The 26611-nt window shown below is 71.9% G+C and overlaps 2 protein-coding genes across 3 annotated transcripts; one reads left to right on the top strand and one right to left on the bottom strand.

Annotated features, from left to right (window-relative positions):
* The first annotated feature begins 254 nt into the window (after positions 1-254).
* On the top strand, positions 255-11692 carry LOC138063522 (basic salivary proline-rich protein 1-like). Its single transcript, XM_068923138.1, has 4 exons — positions 255-263; positions 904-2181; positions 4637-4769; positions 10709-11692. The coding sequence occupies exons 1-4, from the start codon at positions 255-257 to the stop codon at positions 10717-10719; spliced, it is 1431 nt and encodes a 476-aa protein (XP_068779239.1). The 3' UTR covers positions 10720-11692.
* A 947-nt stretch (positions 11693-12639) lies between these two features.
* Positions 12640-26136, bottom strand: CDIPT (CDP-diacylglycerol--inositol 3-phosphatidyltransferase). Of its 2 annotated transcripts, XM_068923341.1 has the most exons (6): positions 25987-26136; positions 24443-24577; positions 22418-22571; positions 22249-22330; positions 18536-18617; positions 12640-13994 (listed from the first exon to the last, which is right to left on the bottom strand). In XM_068923341.1, exons 1-6 carry the CDS (start codon positions 26030-26032, stop codon positions 13843-13845), a joined length of 651 nt encoding a protein of 216 aa, XP_068779442.1. In that variant the 5' UTR covers positions 26033-26136; the 3' UTR covers positions 12640-13842. The 2 variants fall into 2 exon arrangements, with proteins under 2 accessions (XP_068779442.1, XP_068779443.1); XM_068923342.1 differs by lacking the exon at positions 24443-24577 and having other exon boundaries at positions 25987-26120.
* Between the last annotated feature and the right edge of the window lie 475 nt (positions 26137-26611).

Below are 26611 nucleotides of genomic sequence, written 5' to 3'. Positions count from 1 at the left end.
TGTGGGGCTGGGGGGTTATGGGGGTGCTATGGGGTGCTATGGGGCAGGTATGGGGTGCTATGGGTCTGGGGGACCCCGCGGTGTGGGGCTGGGGGGGGTTATGGGGTGCTATGGGGCAGGTATGGGGTGCTGTGGGTCTGGAGGACCCCATGGTGTGGGGCTGGGGGGTTATGGGGCAGGTATGGGGCAGGTATGGGGTGCTGTGGGTCTGGGGGACCCCATGGTGTGGGGCAGGGGGGGGTTATGGGGGCGCTATGGGGCAGGTATGGGGTGGTATGGGTCTGGGGGGACCCCGCGGTGTGTGGGGCTGGGGGGGGTTATGGGGTGCTATGGGGCAGGTATGGGGTGGTATGGGTCTGGGGGGACCCCGCGGTGTGGGGCTGGGGGGGGGTTATGGGGGCGCTATGGGGCAGGGCCCCCCCCAGCGCCCCTCACCCCCCCTCTGCCCCCCAGCCCATCCTGCCCCCCATGGCGGACGCCCCCGGCCGGCGCAGACGGACCCCCCCGGCGCTGCCCCACGCCGCCCCCCGGCTGCCCCCCCGGGCCCCATGGCTGCCCCCAGCCCCACGGCAACCCCCCAGGACCCCCAAGACCCCCAGGGTCCTAAAGACCCCCAGACCCCCCCAGCTGCCCCCCAGAACCCCATAGCTGCCCCCCAGGACCCCCAGGGTCCTAAAGACCCCCAGACCCCCCCAGCTGCCCCCCAGAACCCTATAGCTGCCCCCCAGGACCCCCAAGACCCCCCAGGGTCCTAAAGACCCCCAGACCCCCCCACCTGCCCCCCAAGACCCCCAAAGCCCCCCAACTACCCCCCAGGACCCCCAAGACCCCCAGGGTCCTAAAGACCCCCAGACTCCACCACCTGCCCCCCAAGACCCCCAAAGCCCCCCAACTGCCCCCCAGGACCCCCAAGACCCCCAGGGTCCTAAAGACCCCCAGACCCCCCCAGCTGCCCCTCAAGACCCCCAGGCCCCCCCAGCTGCCCCCCAGGACCCCCAAGACACTCCGAGCCCCCCAGCTGCCCCCCAGGAGCCCCAGGGACCCCCAGCTGCCCCCCAGGTTCCTAAAGACCCCCAGGGACCCCCTGCTGCCCCCCAGGACCCCCAAGACCCTCAGGGTCCTAAAGACCCCCAGGCCCCCCCAGCTGCCCCTCAAGACCTTCATGGCCCCCCAGCTGCCCCCCAGGGACCCCCAGCTGCTCCCCAGGGTCCTAAAGCCCCTCCAGCTGCTTCCCCGGGTCCTAAAGACCCCCAGGGACCCCCAGATGTCCCCCAGGACCCTCAGGACCCCCAGAGCCCCCTAACTGCCCCCCAAGGTCCTAAAGACCCCCCGAGCCCCATAGCCACCCCCCAGGACCTTGAGGACCCCCAAAGCCCCCTAACTGCCCCCCAGGGTCCTAAAGACCCCTCGAGCCCCATAACTGCCCTGCAGATCCCCCTAGCTGCCCCCCAGGGTCCTAAAGACCCCTCGAGCCCCACAACTGCCCCCCAGGGTCCTAAAGACTCCCAAGACCTCCCAGCTGCTCCCCAGGGTCCTAAAGACCCCTCGAGCCCCACAACTGCCCCCCAGGGTCCTAAAGACCCCCAAGACCTCCCAGCTGCCCCCCAGGGTCCTAAAGACCCCTCGAGCCCCACAACTGCCCCCCAGGGTCCTAAAGACCCCCAAGACCTCCCAGCTGCTCCCCAGGGTCCTAAAGACCCCTCGAGCCCCACAACTGCCCCCCAGGGTCCTAAAGACCCCCAAGACCTCCCAGCTGCTCCCCAGGGTCCTAAAGACCCCTCGAGCCCCACAACTGCCCCCCAGGGTCCTAAAGACCCCCAAGACCTCCCAGCTGCTCCCCAGGGTCCTAAAGACCCCTCGAGCCCCACAACTGCCCCCCAGGGTCCTAAAGACCCCCAAGACCTCCCAGCTGCTCCCCAGGGTCCTAAAGACCCCTCGAGCCCCACAACTGCCCCCCAGGACCCCCCCGCAGCCCCCCAAGAGCCCCCGAGCACCGGGACAGTGACGGTGGCGGTGGGGGGCGGCCCCCAGGAGAACGGGGGGGCGCCGGGGGGCAGCCGCCGGCCCTCGGCGGTGGTCTCCGGCGGGGAGAAGCCCCCTGACTACGTGCTGCTGGCGGCCCTGGCCTGCTTCTGCCCCATCTGGCCCATCAACATCGTGGCCTTCGTCTACGCCATCATGGTGAGCGGGGCCGGGGGGGTGGCGTGGGGGGGGGGGAAAGGCGTGGGGCAGTGGGGGGCAGCGTCGGGGGGCGGCATGGGGTGCAGTGGGGCGGATAACGGGGTGCAACGGGGCAGGCGGCGGGATGCAACGTGCGGTGCGAGGGGGTGCAGGGTTGGGGGGTTGGTGCGGGGTGCAATGGGGCAGGTGGCGGGGTGCAATGGGGCACAGGGTGGGGTGCAATGGGGCAGGCAGTGGGGTGCAATGGGGCAGGTGATGGGGTGCGATGCATGGTGCAATAGGGTGCAATGGGGCAGGGGGTGGGATGCAATGGGGCAGGCGATGGGGTGCAATGTATGGTGCAAGGGGGCACGAGGGGGCGGGAGGGGGCGCGAGGGGGTGCAGTGGGGCAGGGGGTGGGATGCAATGGGGCAGGCGAGGGGGTGCAATGGGGTGCAGTGGGGCAGGCGATGGGGTGCAATGGGGCAGGCGAGGGGGTGCGAGGGGGTGCAAGGGGGCACGAGGGGGTGCAATGGGGCAGGCGATGGGGTGCAAGGGGGTGCAATGGGGCAGGGGGTGGGATGCAATGGGGCAGGTGATGGGGTGCAAGGGGGTGCGAGGGGGCACGAGGGGGTGCAGTGGGGCAGGCGAGGGGGTGCAAGGGGGCACGAGGGGGGGTGCGGGAGGGGGCGCAGTGGGGCAGGTGAGGGGGTGCAAGGGGGTGCAATGGGGCACAAGGGGGCGCAGTGGGGCAGGCGATGAGGTGCAAGGGGGTGCAATGGGGCACGAGGGGGCGCAGTGGGGCAGGCGAGGGGGTGCAAGGGGGCGGGAGGGGGCGCAGTGGGGCAGGCGATGGGGTGCAAGGGGGCAGGCAAGGGGGTGCAAGGGGGTGCAATGGGGCAGGCGATGGGGTGCAATGGGGCAGGCGAGGGGGTGCAATGCATGGTGCAAGGGGGCACGAGGGGGCGCGAGGGGGCACAAGGGGGTGCAGTGGGGCAGGCGATGGGGTGCAATGCATGGTGCAAGGGGGTGCGAGGGGGTGCAATGGGGCAGGGGGTGGGGTGCAAGGGGGTGCAATGGGGCAGGGGGTGGGATGCAATGGGGCAGGTGATGGGGTGCAATGTATGGTGCAAGGGGGCACGAGGGGGTGCAGTGGGGCAGGGGGTGGGATGCAATGGGGCAGGTGATGGGGTGCAATGTATGGTGCAAGGGGGCACGAGGGGGCGGGAGGGGGCACGAGGGGGTGCAGTGGGGCAGGGGGTGGGATGCAATGGGGCAGGCGAGGGGGTGCAAGGGGGTGCAAGGGGGTGCAAGGGGGTGCAATGGGGCAGGCGATGGGGTGCAATGGGGTGCAATGGGGCAGGCGTTGGGATGCAATGGGGCAGGCGATGCGGTGCAAGGGGGTGCAATGGGGCAGGGGGTGGGATGCAATGGGGCAGGCGATGCGGTGCAAGGGGGTGCAATGGGGCAGGGGGTGGGATGCAATGGGGCAGGCGATGGGGTGCAAGGGGGCGCAATGGGGCAGGCGATGGGGTGCAATGGGGCAGGCGATGGGATGCAATGCATGGTGCAAGGGGGCACGAGGGGGTGGGAGGGGGTGCAATGGGGCAGGCGAGGGGGTGCAAGGGGGCGCGAGGGGGTGCAAGGGGGTGCAATGGGGCAGGGGGTGGGATGCAATGGGGCAGGCGAGGGGGTGCAAGGGGGCGCGAGGGGGCGCAGTGGGGCAGGCGAGGGGGTGCAAGGGGGCGCAATGGGGCAGGCGATGGGGCGCAATGGGGCAGGCGATGGGATGCAATGGGGCAGGCGATGGGGTGCAAGGGGGTGCAATGGGGCGGGGGGTGGGATGCAATGGGGCAGGCGATGGGGTGCAAGGGGGTGCAAGGGGGCAGGGGGTGGGATGCAATGGGGCAGGTGAGGGGGTGCGAGGGGGTGCAATGGGGCAGGGGGTGGGATGCAATGGGGCAGGCGATGGGGTGCAATGGGGTGCAATGGGGCAGGCGTTGGGATGCAATGGGGCAGGCGAGGGGGTGCGAGGGGGTGCAATGGGGCAGGGGGTGGGATGCAATGGGGCAGGCGAGGGGGTGCAATGGGGTGCAAGGGGGCGCGAGGGGGCGCAGTGGGGCAGGCGAGGGGGTGCAAGGGGGCGCAATGGGGCAGGCGATGGGGCGCAATGGGGCAGGCGATGGGGTGCAATGCATGGTGCAAGGGGGCACGAGGGGGTGCGAGGGGTGCAACGGGGCAGGCGAGGGGGCGCAATGGGGCAGGCGAGGGGGCGCCGTGGGGCAGGCGAGGGGGTGCAAGGGGGCGCAATGGGGCAGGCGATGGGGTGCAAGGGGGCGGCGATGGGATGCAATGCATGGTGCAAGGGGGCACGAGGGGGTGCGAGGGGTGCAGTGGGGCAGGCGAGGGGGCGCAATGGGGCAGGCGAGGGGGCGCCGTGGGGCGGGGCGGGGGGCTGACGCCGGGGGGGGCCCAGGCCCGGCACAGCCTGCAGCGGGGCGACGCCGAGGGCGCCCGGCGCCTGGGCCGGGTGGCCAAGCTGCTGGCGGCGGTGGCCCTGCTGGGCGGGGGGCTGCTCGTCGCCGCCTCCTGCGCCCTCAACTTCGGCCGTGAGTGCGCCCCCCGCCCCCCGAAACCCACCCCCCGCACCCCCCCGGCACCCCCGGGACCCCCACAATGGGCTCTGGACCCCCAAAATCAGCCCTGGACCCCCAAAATCAGCCCTGGGACCCCCAAAACCCACCCCCGGCACCCCTACAATGGGCTCTGGACCCCCAAAATCAGCCCTGGGACCCCCGAAACCCACCCCCGGCACCCCCAAAACCCACCCCCGGGACCCCCCCAGCACCCCTGTGACCCCCCCGGCACCCCCGGCACCCCCACAATGGGCCCTGGGACCCCAAAATCAGCCCTGGGACCCCCACAATGGGCCCTGGGACCCCGGAATCAGCCCTGGGACCCCCAAAACCCACCCCCGGGACCCCCACAATGGGCCCTGGGACCCCAAAATCAGCCCTGGGACCCCCGAAACACACCCCCGGCACCCCCACAATGGGCCCTGGACCCCCAAAATCAGCCCTGGACCCCCAAAATCAGCCCTGGGACCCCCAAAACCCACCCCCGGCACCCCCACAATGGGCTCTGGACCCCCAAAATCAGCCCTGGGACCCCCACAATGGGCCCTGGGACCCCAAAATCAGCCCTGGGACCCCCACAATGGGCCCTGGGACCCCCGAAACCCACCCCTGGGACCCCGGAATCAGCCCTGGGACCCCCGAAACCCACCCCTGGGACCCCAAAATCAGCCCTGGATCCCCCAAAATCAGCCCTGGGACCCCCGAAACCCACCCCCGGCACCCCCACAATGGGCCCTGGGACCCCGAAATCAGCCCTGGGACCCCAAAATCAGCCCTGGGACCCCCACAATGGGCCCTGGGACCCCGAAATCAGCCCTGGACCCCCAAAATGGGCCCTGGGACCCCAAAATCAGCCCTGGACCCCCAAAATCAGCCCTGGGACCCCCAAAATGGGCCCTGGGACCCCAGAATCAGCCCTGGGACCCCCGAAACCCACCCCTGGGACCCCAAAATCAGCCCTGGATCCCCCAAAATCAGCCCTGGGACCCCCAAACCCACCCCCGGCACCCCCACAATGGGCCCTGGGACCCCCAGATCAGCCCTGGACCCCCAAAATCAGCCCTGGGACCCCCAAAATGGGCCCTGGGACCCCAAAATCAGCCCTGGGACCCCCAAAACCCACCCCTGGGACCCCGGAATCAGCCCTGGGACCCCCGAAACCCACCCTTGGGACCCCAAAATCAGCCCTGGATCCCCCAAAATCAGCCCTGGGACCCCTGAAACCCACCCCTGGGACCCCAGAATCAGCCCTGGGACCCCCAAAATCAGCCCTGGACCCCCAAAATGGGCCCTGGGACCCCAAAATCAGCCCTGGACCCCCAAAATCAGCCCTGGGACCCCCAAAACCCACCCCTGGGACCCCGGAATCAGCCCTGGGACCCCCGAAACCCACCCCTGGGACCCCAAAATCAGCCCTGGACCCCCAAAATCAGCCCTGGGACCCCCAAAATGGGCCCTGGGACCCCAGAATCAGCCCTGGGACCCCCGAAACCCACCCCTGGGACCCCAAAATCAGCCCTGGATCCCCCAAAATCAGCCCTGGGACCCCCAAAACCCACCCCCGGCACCCCCACAATGGGCCCTGGGACCCCAAAATCAGCCCTGGGACCCCCAAAACCCACCCCTGGGACCCCAAAATCAGCCCTGGATCCCCCAAAATCAGCCCTGGGACCCCCGAAAAACCCACCCCTGGGGCCCCGAAATCAGCCCTGGATCCCCAAAATCAGCCCTGGGACCCCCGAAACCCACCCCTGGGACCCCCACAATGGGCCCTGGACCCCCAGAATCAGCCCTGGATCCCCAAAATCAGCCCTGGGACCCCCAAAACCCACCCCCGGCACCCCCACGGCACCCCCAAAACCCACCCCCGGCACCCCCGGCACCCCCCCTGCACCCCTGGGTCCCCCACAATGGGCCCTGGGACCCCAAGATCAGCCCTGGACCCCCAAAATCAGCCCTGGGACCCCCGAAACCCACCCCTGGGACCCCCACAATGGGCCCTGGGACCCCCAAAATCAGCCCTGGGACCCCTGAAACCCACCCCTGGGACCCCAGAATCAGCCCTGGGACCCCCAAAATCAGCCCTGGACCCCCAAAATGGGCCCTGGGACCCCGGAATCAGCCCTGGACCCCCAAAATCAGCCCTGGGACCCCCACAATGGGCCCTGGACCCCAAAATCAGCCCTGGGACCCCCGAAACCCACCCCTGGACCCCCAAAATCAGCCCTGGGACCCCCAAAACCCACCCCTGGGACCCCCACAATGGGCCCTGGGACCCCAGAATCAGCCCTGGGACCCCCGAAAACCCACCCCCGGCACCCCCACAATGGGCCCTGGACCCCCAAGATCAGCCCTGGACCCCCAAAATCAGCCCTGGGAGCCCCAAAATGGGCCCTGGGACCCCGGAATCAGCCCTGGGACCCCCAAAAAACCCACCCCTGGGACCCCAAAATCAGCCCTGGACCCCCAAAATCAGCCCTGGGACCCCCGAAACCCACCCCTGGGACCCCAAAATCAGCCCTGGACCCCCAAAATCAGCCCTGGGACCCCCGAAACCCACCCCTGGGACCCCAAAATCAGCCCTGGACCCCCAAAATCAGCCCTGGGACCCCCGAAACCCACCCCCGGCACCTCCCCGGCACCCCCAAAACCCACCCCCGGCACCCCCGGCACCCCCCTGGCACCCCTGGGACCCCCACAATGGGCCCTGGACCCCCAAATCAGCCCTGGACCCCCAAAATCAGCCCTGGGACCCCCGAAACCCACCCCCGGGACCCCCCAGCACCCCTGGGACCCCCACAATGGGCCCTGGACCCCCAAAATCAGCCCTGGACCCCCAAAACCCACCCCTGGGACCCCCACAATGGGCCCTGGACCCCCAAAATCAACCCTGGGACCCCCGAAACCCACCCCTGGCACCCCCACGGCACCCCTGGGACCCCCACAATGAGCCCTGGACCCCCAAAATCAGCCCTGGGACCCCCAAAACCAGCCCTCGGACCCCCAAAACCCACCCCCGGCACCCCCACAATGGGCCCTGGACCCCCAAAATCAGCCCTGGGACCCCCGAAACCCACCCCTGGCACCCCCACGGCACCCCTGGGACCCCCACAATGAGCCCTGGACCCCCAAAATCAGCCCTGGGACCCCCAAAACCCACCCCTGGCACCCCCACAATGGGCCCTGGACCCCCAAAATCAGCCCTGGGACCCCCAAAACACACCCCCGGCACCCCCTGGCACCCCCGGCACCCCTGAAACCCACCCCCGGCACCGCCCTTGCACCCCCGGCACCCCCCTGGCACCCCTGGGACCCCTGAAACCCACCCCCGGCACCCCCACGGCACCCCTGGGACCCCCAAAATGGGCCCCATGACCCCCACAATGGGCCCCGGGACCCCCAAAATCAGCCCTGGGACCCCCACGTCACTCCTGGGACCCCCAAAATCAGCCCCGGGACCCCCATGTCACCCCTGTGACCCCCACATCACCCCCGGCACCCCCAAAATCCACCCCCGGGACCCCCAAAATCACCCCCGGGACCCCCAAAACCCACCCCCGGGACCCCCACAATGGGCCCTGGGACCCCCAAAATCAGCCCTGGGATCCCCATGTCACCCCTGGGACCCCCAAAATCAGCCCTGGGACCCCCACATCACCCCTGGGCCCCCAAAACCCACCCCCAGGACCCCCACGTCACCCCCAGGACCCCCAAAATGGGTCCCAGGACCCCCAAAATCGGCCCTGGGATCCCAGATTGCCCCTGGGTCCCCCACTATGGGCCCTGGGACCCCCACAATCAGCCCTGGGACCCCCACAGTGGGCCCTGAGACCCCCAAACTCACCCCTGGGACCCCTAAAACTCAACCCTGGGACCCCAAAATCTGCCCGGGGACCCTCACAATGGCCCCCGGGACCCCCACAAGGGGCTCTGGGACCACCAAAACCCACCCCTGGGACCCCAAAATATGCCCTGGGACCCCCAAAATGACCCTGGGACCCCCACCATGGGCCCTAGGACCCCCAAAATCAGCCCTGGCACCCCAAAACCCACCCCTGCGACCCCCAAAATCACCACCCGGCACCCCCAAATCACCCCCAGACCGCCACAATCAGCCCTGGGACCCCCCAAGTGGCCCTGGGACCCCCAGAATCCACCCCTGGGACCCCCACATCACCCCTGGCACCCCCCACAATGGGCTCTGGAACCCCCAAAACCACCCCTGGGAGCAACAAAATCCACCTGGCAACCCCTAAATCACCCCTGGACCCCTCAAAACCCAACTGAGGACCCCCAAAACGACCTAGGAACCCCCCAAATCACTCCTGGGACCCCAAAACCCCCATAGGGACCCCCACCTTCAGCCCTGTGACCCCCACAATGGGCCCTGAGACCCCAAAATGACCCGTGGGACCCCAAAACCCACCATGCGAACACCTATAATCAGCCCCGGGATCCCATAATCACCCCTGGGACCCCCAAAATAACCCCTCAGACCCCCCAAATCACCCCTGGCACCCCCAAATACCCCCTGAGACCCCAAAATGGCCCCCAGGACCCCCAAACCCACCCCTTGGGCCCCCAAAATCACCCCTAGGACCCCCCAAAACCCACCTGGGACCCCCAAAATGACCCTAGGAACCCCCACAATCAGCCCTGGGACCCCCAAAACCACCCTGGGACCCCCAAAAAACACCTGGGAACCCCCAACTCATCCCTGCGATCCCCAAAACCCCTATAATCAGCCCCGGGACCCCAAAATCACTCCTGAGACCCCAAAATGGCTCCCCACGACCCCCAAAACCACCCCTGGGCCCACCAAATCCCCCCAAGACCCCCAAACCGCCCTTGTTCCCCCCCAAATGCCTCTGTGGGACCCCCCATATCCCCCTCGGGGACCCCAATATCCACCTTAGGGACCCCAAATCCCCCTTGTTTCCTCTCAAATCCCCCTCGGGGACCCCCAAATCCCTCCCTGGGACCCCCAAATCCCCCTTGTTTCCCCCCAAATCCCCCTTGGGGACCCCAAACCCCTCCCTGGGACCCCAAATCCCCCTCGGGGACCCCAAATCCCCCTTATTCTCCCCCAAATCCCCCTCGGGGACCCCAAACCCCTCCCTGGGACCCCAAATCCCCCTTGTTTCCCCCCAAATCCCCCTCGGGGACCCCAAATCCCCCTTGTTTCCCCCCAGATCCCTCCCTGGGACCCCAAACCCCTCCCCGGGCCCCCCAAATCCCCCTTGTTTCCCCCCAATTCCCCCTCAGGGACCCCAAATCCCCCTTGTTCCCCCCCAAATCCCCCTCGGGGACCCCAAATCCCCCTTGTTCCCCCCCAAATCCCCCTCGGGGACTCCAAACCCCTCCCCGGGACCCCCAAATCCCCCTTGTTTCCCCCCAAATCCCCCTCGGGGACCCCAAATCCCCCTTATTCTCCCCCAAATCCCCCTTGGGGACCCCAAACCCATCCCTGGGACCCCAAATCCCCCTTGTTCCCCCCCAAACCCCTCCCCGGGCCCCCCAAATCCCCCTTGTTCCCCCCCAAATCCCCCTCGGGGACCCCAAATCCCCCTTGTTCCCCCCCAAATCCCCCTCGGGGACTCCAAACCCCTCCCCGGGACCCCCAAATCCCCCTTGTTTCCCCCCAAATCCACCTCGGGGACCCCAAATCCCCCTTATTCTCCCCCAAATCCCCCTTGGGGACCCCAAATCCATCCCTGGGACCCCAAATCCCCCTTGTTCCCCCCCAAACCCCTCCCCGGGCCCCCCAAATCCCCCTTGTTTCCCCCCAAATCCCCCTCGGGGACTCCAAACCCCTCCCTGGGACCCCCAAATCCCCCTTGTTTCCCCCCAAATCCCCCTTATTCTCCCCCAAATCCCCCCGGTGGTCCCCGTGCTGCCTCCCCCCCCCCCAGTGTTTCAGTGAAGCCGCCGTCCTGGATCCGTCCGTCCGTCCGTCCTGGATCAGTTGGACCCGGATCCGTCCGTCTGTCCTAGATCCAGGGGGGGGGGGGGGGGGGGGGGAGGGGGGTCCTGGCCACCCATCCCGGAGATGGGGACCCCCCCCCCCCGCCTTGTCCGTCCGTCCGTCCTGGATCCGTCCGTCCGTCTGTCCTGGATCCAGCCCCGATCCGTCCGTCCGTCCATCCTGGATCCAACGGACCCAGATCCGTCCGTCCTGGATCTGTCCGTCCGTCCGTCCTGGATCCAGCCCCGATCCGTCCGTCCGTCCGTCCTGGATCCACCAGACCCGGATCCGTCCGTCCTGGATCCGTCTGTCCGTCTGTCCTGGATCAGTTGGACCCGGATCCGTCCGTCCTGGATCCGTCCGTCCGTCCGTCCTGGATCCACCGGACCCGGATCCGTCCGTCCTGGATCCGTCCGTCCGTCTGTCCTGGATCAGTTGGACCCGGATCCGTCTGTCCTGGATCCGTCCGTCCATCCGTCCTGGATCCATCGATGCTGGATCCGTCCGTCCGTCCGTCCTGGATCCAACGGACCCAGATCCGTCCGTCCTGGATCCGTCCGTCCGTCTGTCCCAGATCCACCAGACCCGGATCCGTCCATCCTGGATCCGTCTGTCCGTCCGTCCGTCTGTCCTGGATCAGTTGGACCCGGATCCGTCTGTCCTGGATCCACCAGACCCGGATCCATCCGTCCTGGATCCGTCCGTCCGTCCGTCCGTCCTGGATCTGTCGATCCTGGATCCGTCCGTCCGTCCGTCCTGGATCCAGCCCCGATCCGTCCGTCCATCCGTCCCGGATCTGGGGCGGGGGGGGGGGGGTCTGTCCGTCGGTCTGTCCATCCCAGAGATGGGGGTCCGTCCGTCCGTCCCGGATCGGGGCCGGGGCGGGGGGGGGGTCCCATCCGTCCATCTGTCCCAGAGACGGGGACCCCCCCCCCCAATCCGTCCATCCGTCCGTCCATCCGCTCCCCCCCCCCAAATCGCGGCCCTGGGGGGGGGGGTCCCGCCTCCCCCCCCCTTTTTTTTTTGCACGTCCGGGGACCGGGGGGGGGTGGGGGTGGGGCTTGAAGGGGGCTTTTGGGGGGAGTTGGGGGGATTTTGGGGGTGGGGGGGGCGGGTTTGTATCGGCGCATGACAATAAACGCTGCCTGCACGGAGCCGGACGCCTGGGCCCTGTGGCGAGAGACCCCCCCCCCCCCCACCGGCCCCGGACGCCTGGGCCCCGCGGTGAGAGATCCCCCCCCCCACCCCCCACCGGCCCCGGACGCCTGGGCCCCGCGGCGAGAGACCCCCCCCCCAACCCCTTTGTCCCGGACGCCTGGGCCCCATGGGGGGGGGGCACCCAACCTCCAGCCCGGACACCTGGGCCCCCCCCAATCCTGAATTGGAGGCTCACAGCACCCGGACGCCTGGGCCCCCCAGCACCCAATTTGGGGGGGGGGGGTCTCGACGCACCCGGACGCCTGGGCCCCCCAACCCCAAATCAGAGGCTCACGGTGCCCAGACACCTGGGTCCCCCAGCACCCAATTTGGGGGGGGGGGGTCTCGACGCACCCGGACACCTGGGCCCCCCAACCCCAAATCAGAGGCTCACATCACCCGGACACCTGGGCCCCCCCCAGCACCCAGTTTGGGGGGGGGGGGAGTTCTCGATGCACCCGGACGCCTGGGCCCTCCCAACCCCAAATCAGAGGCTCACGACGCCCGGACGCCTGGGCCCCCCCAGCACCCCGAATTGGGGGGGGGGGGCACTCCTGATGCACCCGGACGCCTGGCCCCCCCCCAGCACCCCGAATTGGGGGGGGGGGACACTCCTGATGCACCCGGACGCCTGGGCCCCCCAGCCCCCCAGTGATGAGACGTGAGGCTGCAGCAGGGTTTTGGGGGGTTTATTGGCCGCGCAGAAAGGGGGGGGGGGTCTTGGGGGGGGATCTGAGGATTTTGGGGGGGGTTCTGGGGGTGGGAAGATCCGGGGGTTTGGGGGGGGGAATCCAGTGTTTTGGGGGGGGATGCGGGGGGCTTGGAGGCGATCCGGGGTTTTGGGGGGGCTCTGGGATTTTGGGTGGGGGTCTGGGGGTTTTGAGGGGGGGGTCCAGTGTTTTGGGGGGGAGCTGGGGGGTTTTGGGGTGGGATCCGAGGGGGTTTTGGGGGGGGCTGGGGGGGGTTTGGGGGGAAATCTAGGAGATTGGGGGGGGGACCCGGGAGGGGGGATTTGGGGGGGTCCGGGAGGGGGGATCCGGGGGGGTTTTGGGGGGGACCCCAGGAGGATTTGGGGGGGTCTGGGGGGGACCCCCGGGGGGGGATCCCGGGAGGTTTTGGGGGGGGACCCCAGGTGATTTGGGGGGGGTCCCCGGGGGTGTTTGGAGGAGGGTTCTGGGGTGATTTGGGGGGGGGGGCCGGGAGGGATCTGGGGGGGCTCCCGGGAGGATATAAGGGGGGGTCCCAGGGAGGATTTGGGGGGGTCCCCCCGGTGATTTGGGGGGGTCCCGGGTGGGGTCCCAGGGAGGATTTGGGGGGTTCCCCCGGTGATTTGGGGGGCTCCCGGGTGGGGTCCCAGGGAGGATTTGGGGGGGTCCCCCCGGTGATTTGGGGGGCTCCCGGGTGGGGTCCCAGGGAGGATTTGAGGGGGGGTCCCGGGGGTGGTTGGGGGGGTCCCAGGGAGGATTTGGGGGGGTCCCCCCAGTGATTTGGGGGGAGTCCTCGGGTGGGGTCCCAGGGAGGATTTGGGGGGGTCCCCCCGGTGATTTGGGGGGAGTCCTCGGGGGGGGTCCCAGGGAGGATTTGGGGGGGTCCCCCCGATGATTTGGGGGGGTCCCGGCGGGGGGGTCCCAGGGAGGATTTGGGGGGGTCCCGGGGGTGGTTGGGGGGGTCCCAGGGAGGATTTGGTGGGGGGGTCCCCCCGGTGATTTGGGGGGCTCCCGGGGGGGGTCCCAGGGAGGATTTGGGGGGGGTCCCGGGTGGGTGGTCCCGGGGGTGATTTGGGGGGGGTCCCAGGGAGGATTTGGGGGGGGTCCCCCCGGTGATTTGGGGGGAGTCCCGGCGGGGGGGTCCCAGGGAGGATTTGGGGGCGGGTCCCGGGGGGGGTCAGCGGCGCTTGGCCCGCTCGGCGGCGTCGAGGGCGGCGAGGCGGCGGGCGGCCGCCAGCAGCTGCAGCAGGTTGAGGGCGGCTTTGAGGGCGGCGGCGGGGGCGCAGAGCCAGAGCCCCCCCCGGAGCAGGCCCAGGCGTCCGGGCAGCACTGCGGGGGGGGGGGGGGGGGGCTGTGGGACCCCCCCGGACCCCCCCCTCCGGCCACAGCCCTCCCAGTGCTCCCAGTGCCCCCCAGTACCCCCCCCTCCGGCCACAGCCCTCCCAGTGCTCCCAGTGCCCCCCCGGACCCCCCCCTCCAGCCACAGCCCTCCCAGTGCCCCCCAATACCCCCCCGGGACCCCCCCCTCCGGCCACAGACCTCCCAGTCCCCCCAGTGCCCACCAGTACCCCCCCCTCCGGCCACAGCCCTCCCAGTGCTCCCAGTGCCCCCCCGGACCCCCCCCTCCGGCCACAGCCCTCCCAGTGCTCCCAGTGCCCCCCCGGAGCCCCCCCTCCGGCCACAGCCCTCCCAGTGCTCCCAGTGCCCCCCCGGACCCCCCCTCCGGCCACAGCCCTCCCAGTGCTCCCAGTGCCCCCCAGTACCCCCCCTCCGGCCACAGCCCTCCCAGTGCTCCCAGTGCCCCCCAGTACCCCCCCGGACCCCCACTCCAGCCACAGCCCCCCCCGGAGCAGGCCCAGGCGTCCGGGCAGCACTGCGGGGGGGGGGGGGGGGGGCTGTGGGACCCCCCCGGACCCCCCCTCCGGCCACAGCCCTCCCAGTGCTCCCAGTGCCCCCCAGTACCCCCCCCTCCGGCCACAGCCCTCCCAGTGCTCCCAGTGCCCCCCCGGACCCCCCCCTCCAGCCACAGCCCTCCCAGTGCCCCCCAATACCCCCCCGGACCCCCCCCTCCGGCCACAGACCTCCCAGTCCCCCCAGTGCCCACCAGTACCCCCCCCTCCGGCCACAGCCCTCCCAGTGCTCCCAGTGCCCCCCCGGACCCCCCCCTCCGGCCACAGCCCTCCCAGTGCTCCCAGTGCCCCCCGGAGCCCCCCCTCCGGCCACAGCCCTCCCAGTGCTCCCAGTGCCCCCCCCGGACCCCCCCTCCGGCCACAGCCCTCCCAGTGCTCCCAGTGCCCCCCAGTACCCCCCTCCGGCCACAGCCCTCCCAGTGCTCCCAGTGCCCCCCAGTACCCCCCCGGACCCCCACTCCAGCCACAGCCCCCCCCGGAGCAGGCCCAGGCGTCCGGGCAGCACTGCGGGGGGGGGGGGGCTGTGGGACCCCCCCGGACCCCCCCCTCCGGCCACAGCCCTCCCAGTGCCCCCCAATACCCCCCCGGACCCCCCCTCCGGCCACAGACCTCCCAGTCCCCCCAGTGCCCACCAGTACCCCCCCCTCCGGCCACAGCCCTCCCAGTGCTCCCAGTGCCCCCCCGGACTCCCCCCTCTGGCCACAGCCCTCCCAGTGCTCCCAGTGCCCCCCAGTGCCCCCCCGGAGCCCCCCTCCGGCCACAGCCCTCCCAGTGCTCCCAGTGCCCCCCCGGACCCCCCCCTCCAGCCACAGCCCTCCCAGTGCTCCCAGTGCCCCCCAGTACCCCCCCCTCCGGCCACAGCCCTCCCAGTGCTCCCAGTGCCCCCCAGTACCCCCCCGGACCCCCCCCTCCGGCCACAGCCCTCCCAGTGCTCCCAGTGCCCCCCCGGACCCCCCCTCCGGCCACAGACCTCCCAGTGCTCCCAGTGCCCCCCAGTACCCCCCCAGACCCCCACTCCGGCCAGAGCCCCCCCCGGAGCAGGCCCAGGCGTCCGGGCAGCACTGCGGGGGGGGGGGGGCTGTGGGACCCCCCCGGACCCCCCCCCTCCGGCCACAGCCCTCCCAGTGCTCCCAGTGCCCCCCAGTACCCCCCCCTCCGGCCACAGCCCTCCCAGTGCTCCCAGTGCCCCCCCGGACCCCCCCCTCCAGCCACAGCCCTCCCAGTGCTCCCAGTGCCCCCCAGTACCCCCCCGGACCCCCACTCCGGCCACAGCCCCCCCCGGAGCAGGCCCAGGCGTCCGGGCAGCACTGCGGGGGGGGGGGGCTGTGGGACCCCCCCGGACCCCCCCCTCCGGCCACAGCCCTCCCAGTGCTCCCAGTGCCCCCCCGGACCCCCCCCCCGGCCACAGCCCTCCCAGTGCTCCCAGTGCCCCCCCGGACCCCCCCCCCGGCCACAGCCCTCCCAGTGCCCCCCAGTGCCCCCCCGGAGCCCCCACTCCGGCCACAGCCCTCCCAGTGCTCCCAGTGCCCCCCAGTACCCCCCCGGACCCCCCCTCCGGCCACAGCCCTCCCAGTGCTCCCAGTGCCCCCCAGTACCCCCCCCTCCGGCCACAGCCCTCCCAGTGCTCCCAGTACCCCCCAGTACCCCCCCGGACCCCCACTCCGGCCACAGCCCCCCCCGGAGCAGGCCCAGGCGTCCGGGCAGCACTGCGGGGGGGGGGGGGCTGTGGGACCCCCCCGGACCCCCCCCTCCGGCCACAGCCCTCCCAGTGCTCCCAGTGCCCCCCAGTACCCCCCCCTCCGGCCACAGCCCTCCCAGTGCTCCCAGTGCCCCCAGTACCCCCCCCTCCGGCCACAGCCCTCCCAGTGCTCCCAGTGCCCCCCCGGACCCCCCCCTCCAGCCACAGCCCTCCCAGTGCTCCCAGTGCCCCCCAGTACCCCCCCCTCCGGCCACAGCCCTCCCAGTGCTCCCAGTGCCCCCCAGTACCCCCCCGGACCCCCACTCCGGCCACAGCCCCCCCCGGAGCAGGCCCAGGCGTCCGGGCAGCACTGCGGGGGGGGGGGCTGTGGGACCCCCCCAGACCCCCCCCTCCGGCCACAGCCCTCCCAGTGCTCCCAGTGCCCCCCAGTACCCCCCCTCCGGCCACAGCCCTCCCAGTGCTCCCAGTGCCCCCCCGGACCCCCCCCTCCGGCCACAGCCCTCCCAGTGCTCCCAGTGCCCCCCAGTACCCCCCCCTCCGGCCACAGCCCTCCCAGTGCTCCCAGTGCCCCCCCGGACCCCCCCCTCCGGCCACAGCCCTCCCAGTGCCCCCCAGTGCCCCCCCGGAGCCCCCCCTCCGGCCACAGCCCTCCCAGTGCTCCCAGTGCCCCCCAGTATCCCCCCCGGACCCCCCACGCCGGCCACAGCCCTCCCAGTGCCCCCCAATACCCCCCCGGACCCCCCCCTCCGGCCACAGCCCTCCCAGTGCTCCCAGTGCCCCCCCGGACCCCCCCCTCCGGCCACAGCCCTCCCAGTGCCCCCCCGGACCTCCCCTCCGGCCACAGCCCTCCCAGTGCCCCCAGTGCCCCCAGTACCCCCCTCCGGCCACAGCCCTCCCAGTGCCCCCCCGGACCCCCCCTCCGGCCACAGCCCTCCCAGTGCTCCCAGTGCCCCCCCGGAGCCCCCCCTCCGGCCACAGCCCTCCCAGTGCTCCCAGTACCCCCCCGGACCCCCCCTCCGGCCACAGCCCTCCCAGTGCTCCCAGTGCCCCCCCGGACCCCCCCCTCCGGCCACAGCCCTCCCAGTGCGGCCTCGTGCCGCTCCCAGTTCTCCCAGTGCTCCCCCAGTCCCCCCCAGCACCCCCCCAGTCCCCCCCCAGCACCCTCCCAGTCCCCCCAGTGCCCACCAGCAGGCCCCTCGCCGAAGCGCAGAAGGTAGAGGCTGCAGTAAAACCCCCCCAGTCCCCCCCCAGCACCCCCCAGTGCCCACCAGCACCCCCCCAGTCCCACCCAGCACCCCCCCAGTCCCCCCAGTCCCCCCCAGTCCCTCCCAGTCCCCCCAGTGCCCACCAGCAGGCCCCTCGCCGAAGCGCAGCAGGTAGAGGCTGCAGTAAAACCCCCCCAGACCCCCCCAGACCCCCCAGTCCCACCCAGCACCCCCCCCAGCCCCCCCAGTCCCCCCCCAGTCCCCCCAGCACCCCCCAGACCCCCCCCAGTGCCCCCCAGTCCCCCCAGTGCCCACCAGCAGGCCCCTCGCCGAAGCGCAGCAGGTAGAGGCTGCAGTAAAACCCCCCCAGACCCCCCCCAGACCCCCCCCCAGCACTCCCCCAGTCCCCCCCAGTCCCCCCCAGTCCCCCCAGTGCCCACCAGCAGGCCCCTCGCCGAAGCGCAGCAGGTAGAGGCTGCAGTAAAACCCCCCCCAGCACCCCCCCCAGCACCCCCCCAGTCCCCCCAGCACCCCCCCAGCACCCCCCCAGTCCCCCCCAGTCCCCCCAGTGCCCACCAGCAGGCCCCTCGCTGAAGCGCAGCAGGTAGAGGCTGCAGTAAAACCCCCCCAGACCCCCTCCAGTCCCCCCAGCACCCCCCGAGCCCCCCCCAGTTCCCCCCAGCACCCCCCCAGTCCCCCCCAGTCCCTCCCAGTCCCCCCAGTGCCCACCAGCAGGCCCCTCGCCGAAGCGCAGCAGGTAGAGGCTGCAGTAAAACACCCCCAGACCCCCCCCAGTCCCCCCAGACCCCCCCAGCACCCCCCCAGTGCCCCCCAGTCCCCCCCCAGTCCCTCCCAGTCCCCCCAGTGCCCACCAGCAGGCCCCTCGCCGAAGCGCAGCAGGTAGAGGCTGCAGTAAAACCCCCCCAGACCCCCCCCAGCCCCCCCAGTGCCCACCAGCACCCCCCCAGTCCCCCCCCAGTCCCCCCCAGCCCCCCCCAGTGCCCACCAGCACCCCCCCAGTCCCCCCCAGTCCCTCCCAGTCCCCCCAGTGCCCACCAGCAGGCCCCTCGCCGAAGCGCAGCAGGTAGAGGCTGCAGTAAAACCCCTCGTTGCCGGCGCAGAGCAGGAACAGGAGGGGCTGCGGGGGGGGTGGGGGGGTCACCCCAAAATACCCCCCCGAACTCACCCCACAGACCCCCCCCAGGACCCTCAAGGACCCCCCCGGGACCGCAAAATACCCCCCAGACCCCCAAATACACCCCCAGGACCCCACATACCCCCTGGGACCCCCACATACCCCCCCAGACCCCAAAATACCCCCCAGACCCCCAAATACACCCCCAGGACCCCCACATACCCCCCCGGGACCCCCACATACCCCCCCGACCCCACCCCAAATGCCCCCCCAGACCCCCACATACCCCCCCAGGACCCCAACATACCCCCTGGGACCCCAAAATACCCCCAGACCCCCAAATACACCCCCAGGACCCCCAAGTACCCCCTAGGACCCCCACATACCCCCCAGACCCCAAAATACCCCCAAGACCCCCAAGTACCCCCCAGGACCCCAAAGTACCCCCTGGGACCCCCAAATACCCCCCCAGACCCCAAAATACCCCCTGGACCCCCCACATACCGCCCAGACCCCAAAATACACCCCCTGGGACCCCCACATACCCCCCCCAGGACCCTCACATACCCCCTGGGACCTCCATATACCCCCCCAGGACCCCCAAGTACACCCCAGGACCCCCAAATACACCCCCAGGACACCCACATACCCCCCCGGACCCCCACATACCCCCTGGGACCCCCAAATACCCCCCAGACCCCCAAATACACCCCCAGGACCCCCAAGTACCCCCCAGGACCCCCACATACCTCCTGGAACCCCAAATACCCCCCGGGACCCCAAAATACCCCCCCGGCACCCCCAAATACACCCCCAGGACCCCCAAGTACCCCCTGGGACCCCCACATACCGCCCAGACCCCCAAATACCCCTCTCGGGACCCCCACATACCCCCCCAGGACCCTCACATACCCCCTGGGACCTCCATATACCCCCCCCAGGACCCCCAAATAGCCCCCAGGACCCCCAAATACCCCCCCAGGACCCCCACATACCCCCCCAGACCTCCACATACCTCCTGGAAGCCCCACATACCCCCCCAGACCCCCAAATACCCCCCAGGACCCCCAAATACACCCCCAGGACCCCCAAGTACCCCCCAGGACCCCCACATACCGCCCAGGACCCCCACATACCTCCTGGAACCCCAAATACCCCCCAGACCCCAAAATACCCCCCAGGACCCCCAAATACACCCCCAGGACCCCCAAGTACCCCCTGGGACCCCCACATACCGCCCAGACCCCCAAATACCCCCCCTGGGACCCCCACATACCCCCCGTGACCCCAAAAAACCCCCCAGGACCCCCACATACCCCCCTGACCCCACCCCAAACACCCCCCAGACCCCCAAATACCCCCCCGACCCCACCCCAAAAGCCCCCCCAGACCCCCACATACCCCCCGGGACCCCCACATACCCCCCCGACCCCACCCCAAAAGCCCCCCCAGACCCCCACATACCCCCCGGGACCCCCACATACCCCCCCGACCCCACCCCAAACACCCCCCGGGCGCCACATATACCCCCTGGGACCCCCAACTACCATCTCAGAGCCCCAAACGCCCCCCAAGACCCCTCCCAACTCCCCCTGGGACCCCTCAAAACCCCTCCAAGACCCCCACGTACCGCCCCCCACCCCAGTGCATGCTGGGCCGCCGGAGGACCCCCCCCCCCACCCCAGTGCAGGCTGGGACACCGGAGGACCCCCACCCCCCACCCCAGTGCATGCTGGGACACTGGCGGACCCCCACCCCCCACCCCAGTGCATGCTGGGACACCGGCGGACCCCCACCCCCCACCCCGGTGCATGCTGGGACACCGGCGGACCCCCGCCCCCCCCCCCCGGTGCATGCTGGGACACTGGAGGACCCCCGCCCCCCACCCCGGTGCATGCTGGGACACTGGAGGACCCCACCCCAGTGCATGCTGGGACACCGGCAGACCCCCGCCCCCCACCCCAGTGCACGCTGGGACACCGGTGGACCCCGTCCCCTGCCCCGGTGCAGGCTGGGACACCGGAGGACCCCCCCCCCAGTGCATGCTGGGACACCGGCGGACCCCACCCCCCACCCCGGTGCATGCTGGGACACCGGAGGACCCCGCCCCCCCGCCCCGGTGCACGCTGGGACACCAGAGGACCCCACCCCAGTGCATGCTGGGCCGCCGGCGGACCCCACCCCCCACCCCAGTGCATGCTGGGCCGCCGGTGGACCCCACCCCAGAGGACCCCGCCCCGGTGCAGGCTGGGACACCGGAGGACCCCGCCCCCCGCCCCGGTGCAGGCTGGGCCGCCGGCGGACCCGCCCCAGTGCATGCTGGGACACCGGAGGACCCCCACCCCGGTGCAAGCTGGGCCGCCGGAGGACCCCACCCTGGAGGACCCCGCCCCGGTGCAGGCTGGGACACCGGAGGACCCCGCCCCCCGCCCCGGTGCAGGCTGGGCCGCCGGCGGACCCGCCCCAGTGCATGCTGGGACACCGGCGGACCCCACCCCCCACCCCAGTGCATGCTGGGCCGCCGGTGGACCCCACCCCAGAGGACCCCGCCCCGGTGCAGGCTGGGACACCGGAGGACCCCGCCCCCCGCCCCGGTGCAGGCTGGGCCGCCGGCGGACCCGCCCCAGTGCATGCTGGGACACCGGAGGACCCCCACCCCGGTGCAAGCTGGGCCGCCGGAGGACCCCACCCCAGAGGACCCCGCCCCGGTGCAGGCTGGGACACCGGAGGACCCCGCCCCCCGCCCCGGTGCAGGCTGGGCCGCCGGCGGACCCGCCCCAGTGCATGCTGGGACACCGGAGGACCCCCACCCCGGTGCAAGCTGGGCCGCCGGAGGACCCCACCCTGGAGGACCCCGCCCCGGTGCAGGCTGGGACACCGGAGGACCCCGCCCCCCGCCCCGGTGCAGGCTGGGCCGCCGGCGGACCCGCCCCAGTGCATGCTGGGACACCGGCGGACCCCACCCCCCACCCCAGTGCATGCTGGGCCGCCGGTGGACCCCACCCCAGAGGACCCCGCCCCGGTGCAGGCTGGGACACCGGAGGACCCCGCCCCCCGCCCCGGTGCAGGCTGGGCCGCCGGCGGACCCGCCCCAGTGCATGCTGGGACACCGGAGGACCCCCACCCCGGTGCAAGCTGGGCCGCCGGAGGACCCCACCCTGGAGGACCCCGCCCCGGTGCAGGCTGGGACACCGGAGGACCCCGCCCCCCGCCCCGGTGCAGGCTGGGCCGCCGGCGGACCCGCCCCAGTGCATGCTGGGACACCGGAGGACCCCCCCACCCCGGTGCAAGCTGGGCCGCCGGAGGACCCCACCCTGGAGGACCCCGCCCCGGTGCAGGCTGGGACACCGGAGGACCCCGCCCCCCGCCCCGGTGCAGGCTGGGCCGCCGGCGGACCCGCCCCAGTGCATGCTGGGACACCGGAGGACCCCCACCCCGGTGCAAGCTGGGCCGCCGGAGGACCCCACCCTGGAGGACCCCGCCCCGGTGCAGGCTGGGACACCGGAAGACCCCGCCCCCCGCCCCGGTGCAGGCTGGGACACCGGAGGACCCCGCCCCCCGCCCCGGTGCAGGCTGGGACACCGGCGGACCCCGCCCCCCGCCCGGGTGCATGCTGGGCCGCCGGCGGACCCACCCGGGAGCCGTAGTAGAGGCGCAGGAAGCGGTTGCCGTCGGCCCCGATGCTCTTGTGGCTCTGGCCGCCCTGGAGCGCCGCGCTGCCGTGACGGGAACAGGCAGGGGTTGGCGGGGGGGGGGGGGGAGGAGCCATGGGGCCGGCCGGGGGGGGGGGAGGCCCCGCCCACCTGTGCAGGTGCAGCCAATGGCTGGCGACGTCCAGGGCGGTGACCAGGAGGAAGAGGGGGGCGGCGGGCGGGTAGAGCAGCGCCAGGTTGAGCAGGAGCCCCATGGCGGCGCAGCGGTCCGTCAGCATGTCCAGCAGCGCCCCGAAGCGGGTGCCTGGGGGAGGGGAGGGGCGTGGCCACCGTCAGCCACGCCCCCTCCCACCGGCTCCGCCCCCTCCCACCGGCTCCGCCCCCCCAGCAGCTCCGCACCCCCCCCCTCCTTCTCCCTTCAAGCCCCGCTGCAAGGGGAAGCCCCGCTCTCTGGTACGGGGTGGGCTCCGCCCCCCCTTGCTGGGCCCCGCCCACCCTGCTGGGCCCCGCCCACCCTGCTGGGCCCCCGCCCCTCCCCAGGCAACCAGGCGACTCTTAATAGAGACCAGGCCCCGCCCCCCCGAGGAGCCCCGCCCCCAAAACTTAGGCCCCACCCCCAAGGAGAAGCCCCGCCCCCAAAACTTAGGCCCCGCCCCCACATCTTAGGCCCCACCCCCAACGAGAAGCACCACCCCTACAGCTTAAGCCCCGCCCCCAAGGAGGAGCTCCACCCTCAACGAGGAGCCCCACCCCTACATCTTAAGCCCCGCCCCCAAGGATAAGCTCCACCCCAATGAGGACCCCCACCCCTACATCTTAAGCCCCGCCCCCAATGATAAGCCCCACCCCCAAGAAGCAGCCCTGCCCCTACAACTTAAGCCCCGCCCCCAAGGAGGAGCTCCACCCCTACAGCTTAGGCCCCGCCCCCAACGATAAGCACCACCCCCAAGGAGAAGCACCACCTCCTACATCTTAGGCCCCGCCCCCAAGGATAAGCCCCACCCCCTGCAGTGTAGACCCCGCCCCCAAGGAGATGCTCCACCCCTACAGCATAGGCCCCACCCCCCAAGAAGAAGCCCCACCCCCCAAGGAAATGGTCCACCCCCTACATCCTAGGCCCCGCCCCCAAAGCAAAGCCCCACCCCCTGAACCTTAGACTGCTGTCTATGGCTCTGGTCTCGCCCCCAAGCAGAAGCCACGCCCCCAGACAGTAGACCCCACCCCCAAGGAGAAGCCCCGCCCCACCTATAAGCCCCACCCCCAGGAGGAAACACCTTGGCATTGCCCTGCCCCGCCCCCACCGGGCCAGGCCCCGCCCCCTCACTGCAAGATCTGGAGAAGCCCCGCCCCCTGCACCAAGCCCCGCCCCCAGGAGGAGACCCTCCCCCCCGCAACACCGCCCCGCCTCCACCTCCCCCACCGGGGCCCAACCCCACCCCGTGCCCAAGCCCCGCCCCCTGCACCAAGCCCCGCCCCCTACACCAAGCTCCTCCCCTAGGAGGAGACACCCCCACAACACCGCCCCGCCTCCACCTCCCCCACCAGGGCCCAACCCCGCCCCCTGCACCCAAGCCCCGCCCCCTACACCAAGCCCCGCCCCCTACACCAAGCCCCGCCCCCAGGAGGAGACCACCCCCCCACACACAACACCACGCCGCCTCCACCTCCCGCACCGGGACCCAGCCCCGCCCCCCCGGCGCCCAAGCCCCGCCCCCTGCACCAAGCCCCGCCCCCTGCACCAAGCCCCGCCCCCAGGAGGAGACACCCCCCCCCCTGCAACACCACCCCGCCTCCACCTCCCACACCGGGACCCAACCCCGCCCCCTGCACCCAAGCCACGCCTCCAGCACCCCAAGCCCCGCCTCCTGTGCCCAAGCCACGCCCCCTGTGCCCTAGCCACGCCCACATGAGGAGACACCCCTGAAACACCGACCTGCCTCCACCTCCCCCTCCAGGGCCCAACCCCGCCCCCTGCACCCAAGCCCCACCTCCAGCACCCCAAGCCACACCCCCTGTGCCAAAGCCACGCCCCCTGTGCCCAAGCCACGCCCCCAGGAGGAGACACCCCTGCAACACCGCCCTGCCTCCACCTCCACCGCCCAAGCCCCGCCCCCCGGCGCCCAAGCCCCGCCCCCCACCCCCAGCCCCGCCCCCCGGGCCCCAGGCCCCGCCCACCCTGGTCGAGGCGCCGGGCGAGGTGGCCGTCGAGGGCGTCGAGGAGGCCGCTGAGGACGTAGCAGGCGGCGGCCGGCCCCGGCCGGCGGGGCATGAGGCAGCAGGAGAGGGCGGCCAGGCCCAGGCGCACGTACCCTGGGGGGCAGGCGGGGGTCGGGGGGCGCGCCGCCCCACGGCTCCGCCCCCGGCACCCCGCACGGCCCTGCCGCCGCCCCGCGGCCCCCCACGGCACCCCCCCCGCGGCCCCCACGGCCGCCCCACCGCCCCTACAGCCCCCCCCCGCAGCACCCCACGGCCGCCCCACGTCCCCCTACAGCACCCCACGTCCTCCTACAGCACCCCACGTCCCCCTACAGCACCCCATAGCCCCCCCGCAGCACCCCACATCTGCCCCACGCCCCCCTACAGCACCCCATAGCCCCCTACAGCACCCCACGTCCCCCTACAGCACCCCATAGCCCCCCCACAGCACCCCACATCTGCCCCACACCCCCCTACAGCACCCCATAGCCCCCTACAGCACCCCACGTCCCCCTACAGCACCCCATAGCCCCCTACAGCACCCCATAGCCCCCCCGCAGCACCCCACATCTGCCCCACGCCCCCCTACAGCACCCCATAGCCCCCTACAGCACCCCACATCTGCCCCACACCCCCCTACAGCACCCCACGTCCCCCTACAGCACCCCATAGCCCCCCCCAGCACCCCACATGGCCCTGCCTCCGCCCCGCAGCCCCCTACAGCACCCCACAGCACCCCCCTTCCCCCTATACCTGCCCCACAGCACCCCACATCCGCCCCACAGCCCCCACATCCCCCTATACCTGCCCCACAGCACCTCACATCCCCCTACAGCACCCCACAGCCCCCTACATCCACCCCACAGCCCCCTACAGCACACCACAGCACCCCACATCCCCCTATACCTGCCCCACAGCACCCTACAGCCCCCTACAGCACCCCACAGCCCCCTACATCCACCCCACAGCCCCCTACAGCACACCACAGCCCCCACATCCCCCTATACCTGCCCCACAGCACCCCACAGCCCCCTACAGCACCCCACAGCCCCCTACATCCGCCCCACAGCCCCCACATCCCCCTATACCTGCCCCACAGCACCCTACAGCCCCCTACAGCACCCCACAGCCCCCTACAGCACCCTACACCCCCCTACAGCACCCCATAGCACCCCCATCCCCCTATACCTGCCCCACAGCACCCCACAGCCCCCTATACCTGCCCCACAGCCCCCTACATCCGCCCCACAGCCCCCCTACAGCACCCTACACCCCCCTACAGCACCCCACAGCACCCCCATCCCCCTATACCTGCCCCACAGCACCCCACAGCCCCCTACATCTGCCCCACAGCACCCTACACCCCCCCACAGCACCCCACATCCCTCTACAGCCCCCCACAGCCCCCCACATCCGCCCCACAGCACCCCACATCCCTCTACAGCACCCCACAGCCCCCCACATCCGCCCCACAGCCCCCCCACCCCCTCCCGACCCCCCCCCACCCGCGCCCCGGCGCTCACCGATGACGTTGGGCACGAACAGGAAGATGTTCTCGCCCTCCGCCATGGCCGCGGCGCCCCCCGGGTCCCCCCGGCCGCCGCCGCCCGCGCCCAGCACCGGCCCCGCCGCTCCTGCCGCTGCCCCTTTAAGAGCCGCCCCGCCCTCTTCCGCCCCCCCCTCCCCGCCGGACGCTACCACGTGGCGCGGGGGGTGGGGGGGGGAGAGAAGCGTGGCGGGCAGAGGGGCGGGGCCTCGCGCAGGGGGCGGGGCCGGCTCGGTTAAGCGGTGGGATTATCTTCTCCGCCTCCGGTTATGACATGGGGTGGGGGGCGGGATTGGGGGGGGGAAGCGACTCCTGCACAGGCGCCCCCCCCCCCCCGCGCAGTTGGTACGGCCCGGCGGGACGCCCCCCCTCTCGCGCATGCGCGAAGGGCAGCCGCGCCTGCGCGTTCCCGCCTCCCTCCCGCAGCGCAGCGAGGCGCCGGAGGACCGCGGGGCAGAGCGGCGCGGCCGCGGCGCTTCCGGGATGGGCCGCGTGACCCGCGCCAGCCAATCAAGGCGCCGTCCTCCGCAGCGCAGCGAGGCGCCGGAGGACCGCGGGGCAGAGCGGCGCGGCCGCGGCGCTTCCGGGATGGGCCGCGTGAT

This window comes from Struthio camelus, chromosome 32, assembly GCF_040807025.1.
Source record: "Struthio camelus isolate bStrCam1 chromosome 32, bStrCam1.hap1, whole genome shotgun sequence".
Lineage (NCBI taxonomy): Eukaryota > Metazoa > Chordata > Aves > Struthioniformes > Struthionidae > Struthio > Struthio camelus.
This window is presented reverse-complemented; position numbering and strand designations above follow the sequence as displayed.

Excerpts from the sequence above, each read along its gene's own strand:
- CDIPT (XM_068923341.1), bottom strand. The coding sequence starts at position 26,032 with ATGGCGGAGGGCGAGAACATCTTCCTGTTCGTGCCCAACGTCATCG. Across the intron at positions 22,572-24,442 it reads CGCCCGGCGCCTCGACCAGG|GCACCCGCTTCGGGGCGCTG; the intron begins GTGGGCGGGGCC and ends CCCCTCCCCCAG. Across the intron at positions 18,618-22,248 it reads GCCTCTACTACGGCTCCCGG|CCCCTCCTGTTCCTGCTCTG; the intron begins GTGGGTCCGCCG and ends CCCCCCCCGCAG.
- LOC138063522 (XM_068923138.1), top strand. Across the intron at positions 2,182-4,636 it reads CCTTCGTCTACGCCATCATG|GCCCGGCACAGCCTGCAGCG; the intron begins GTGAGCGGGGCC and ends GGGGGGGCCCAG.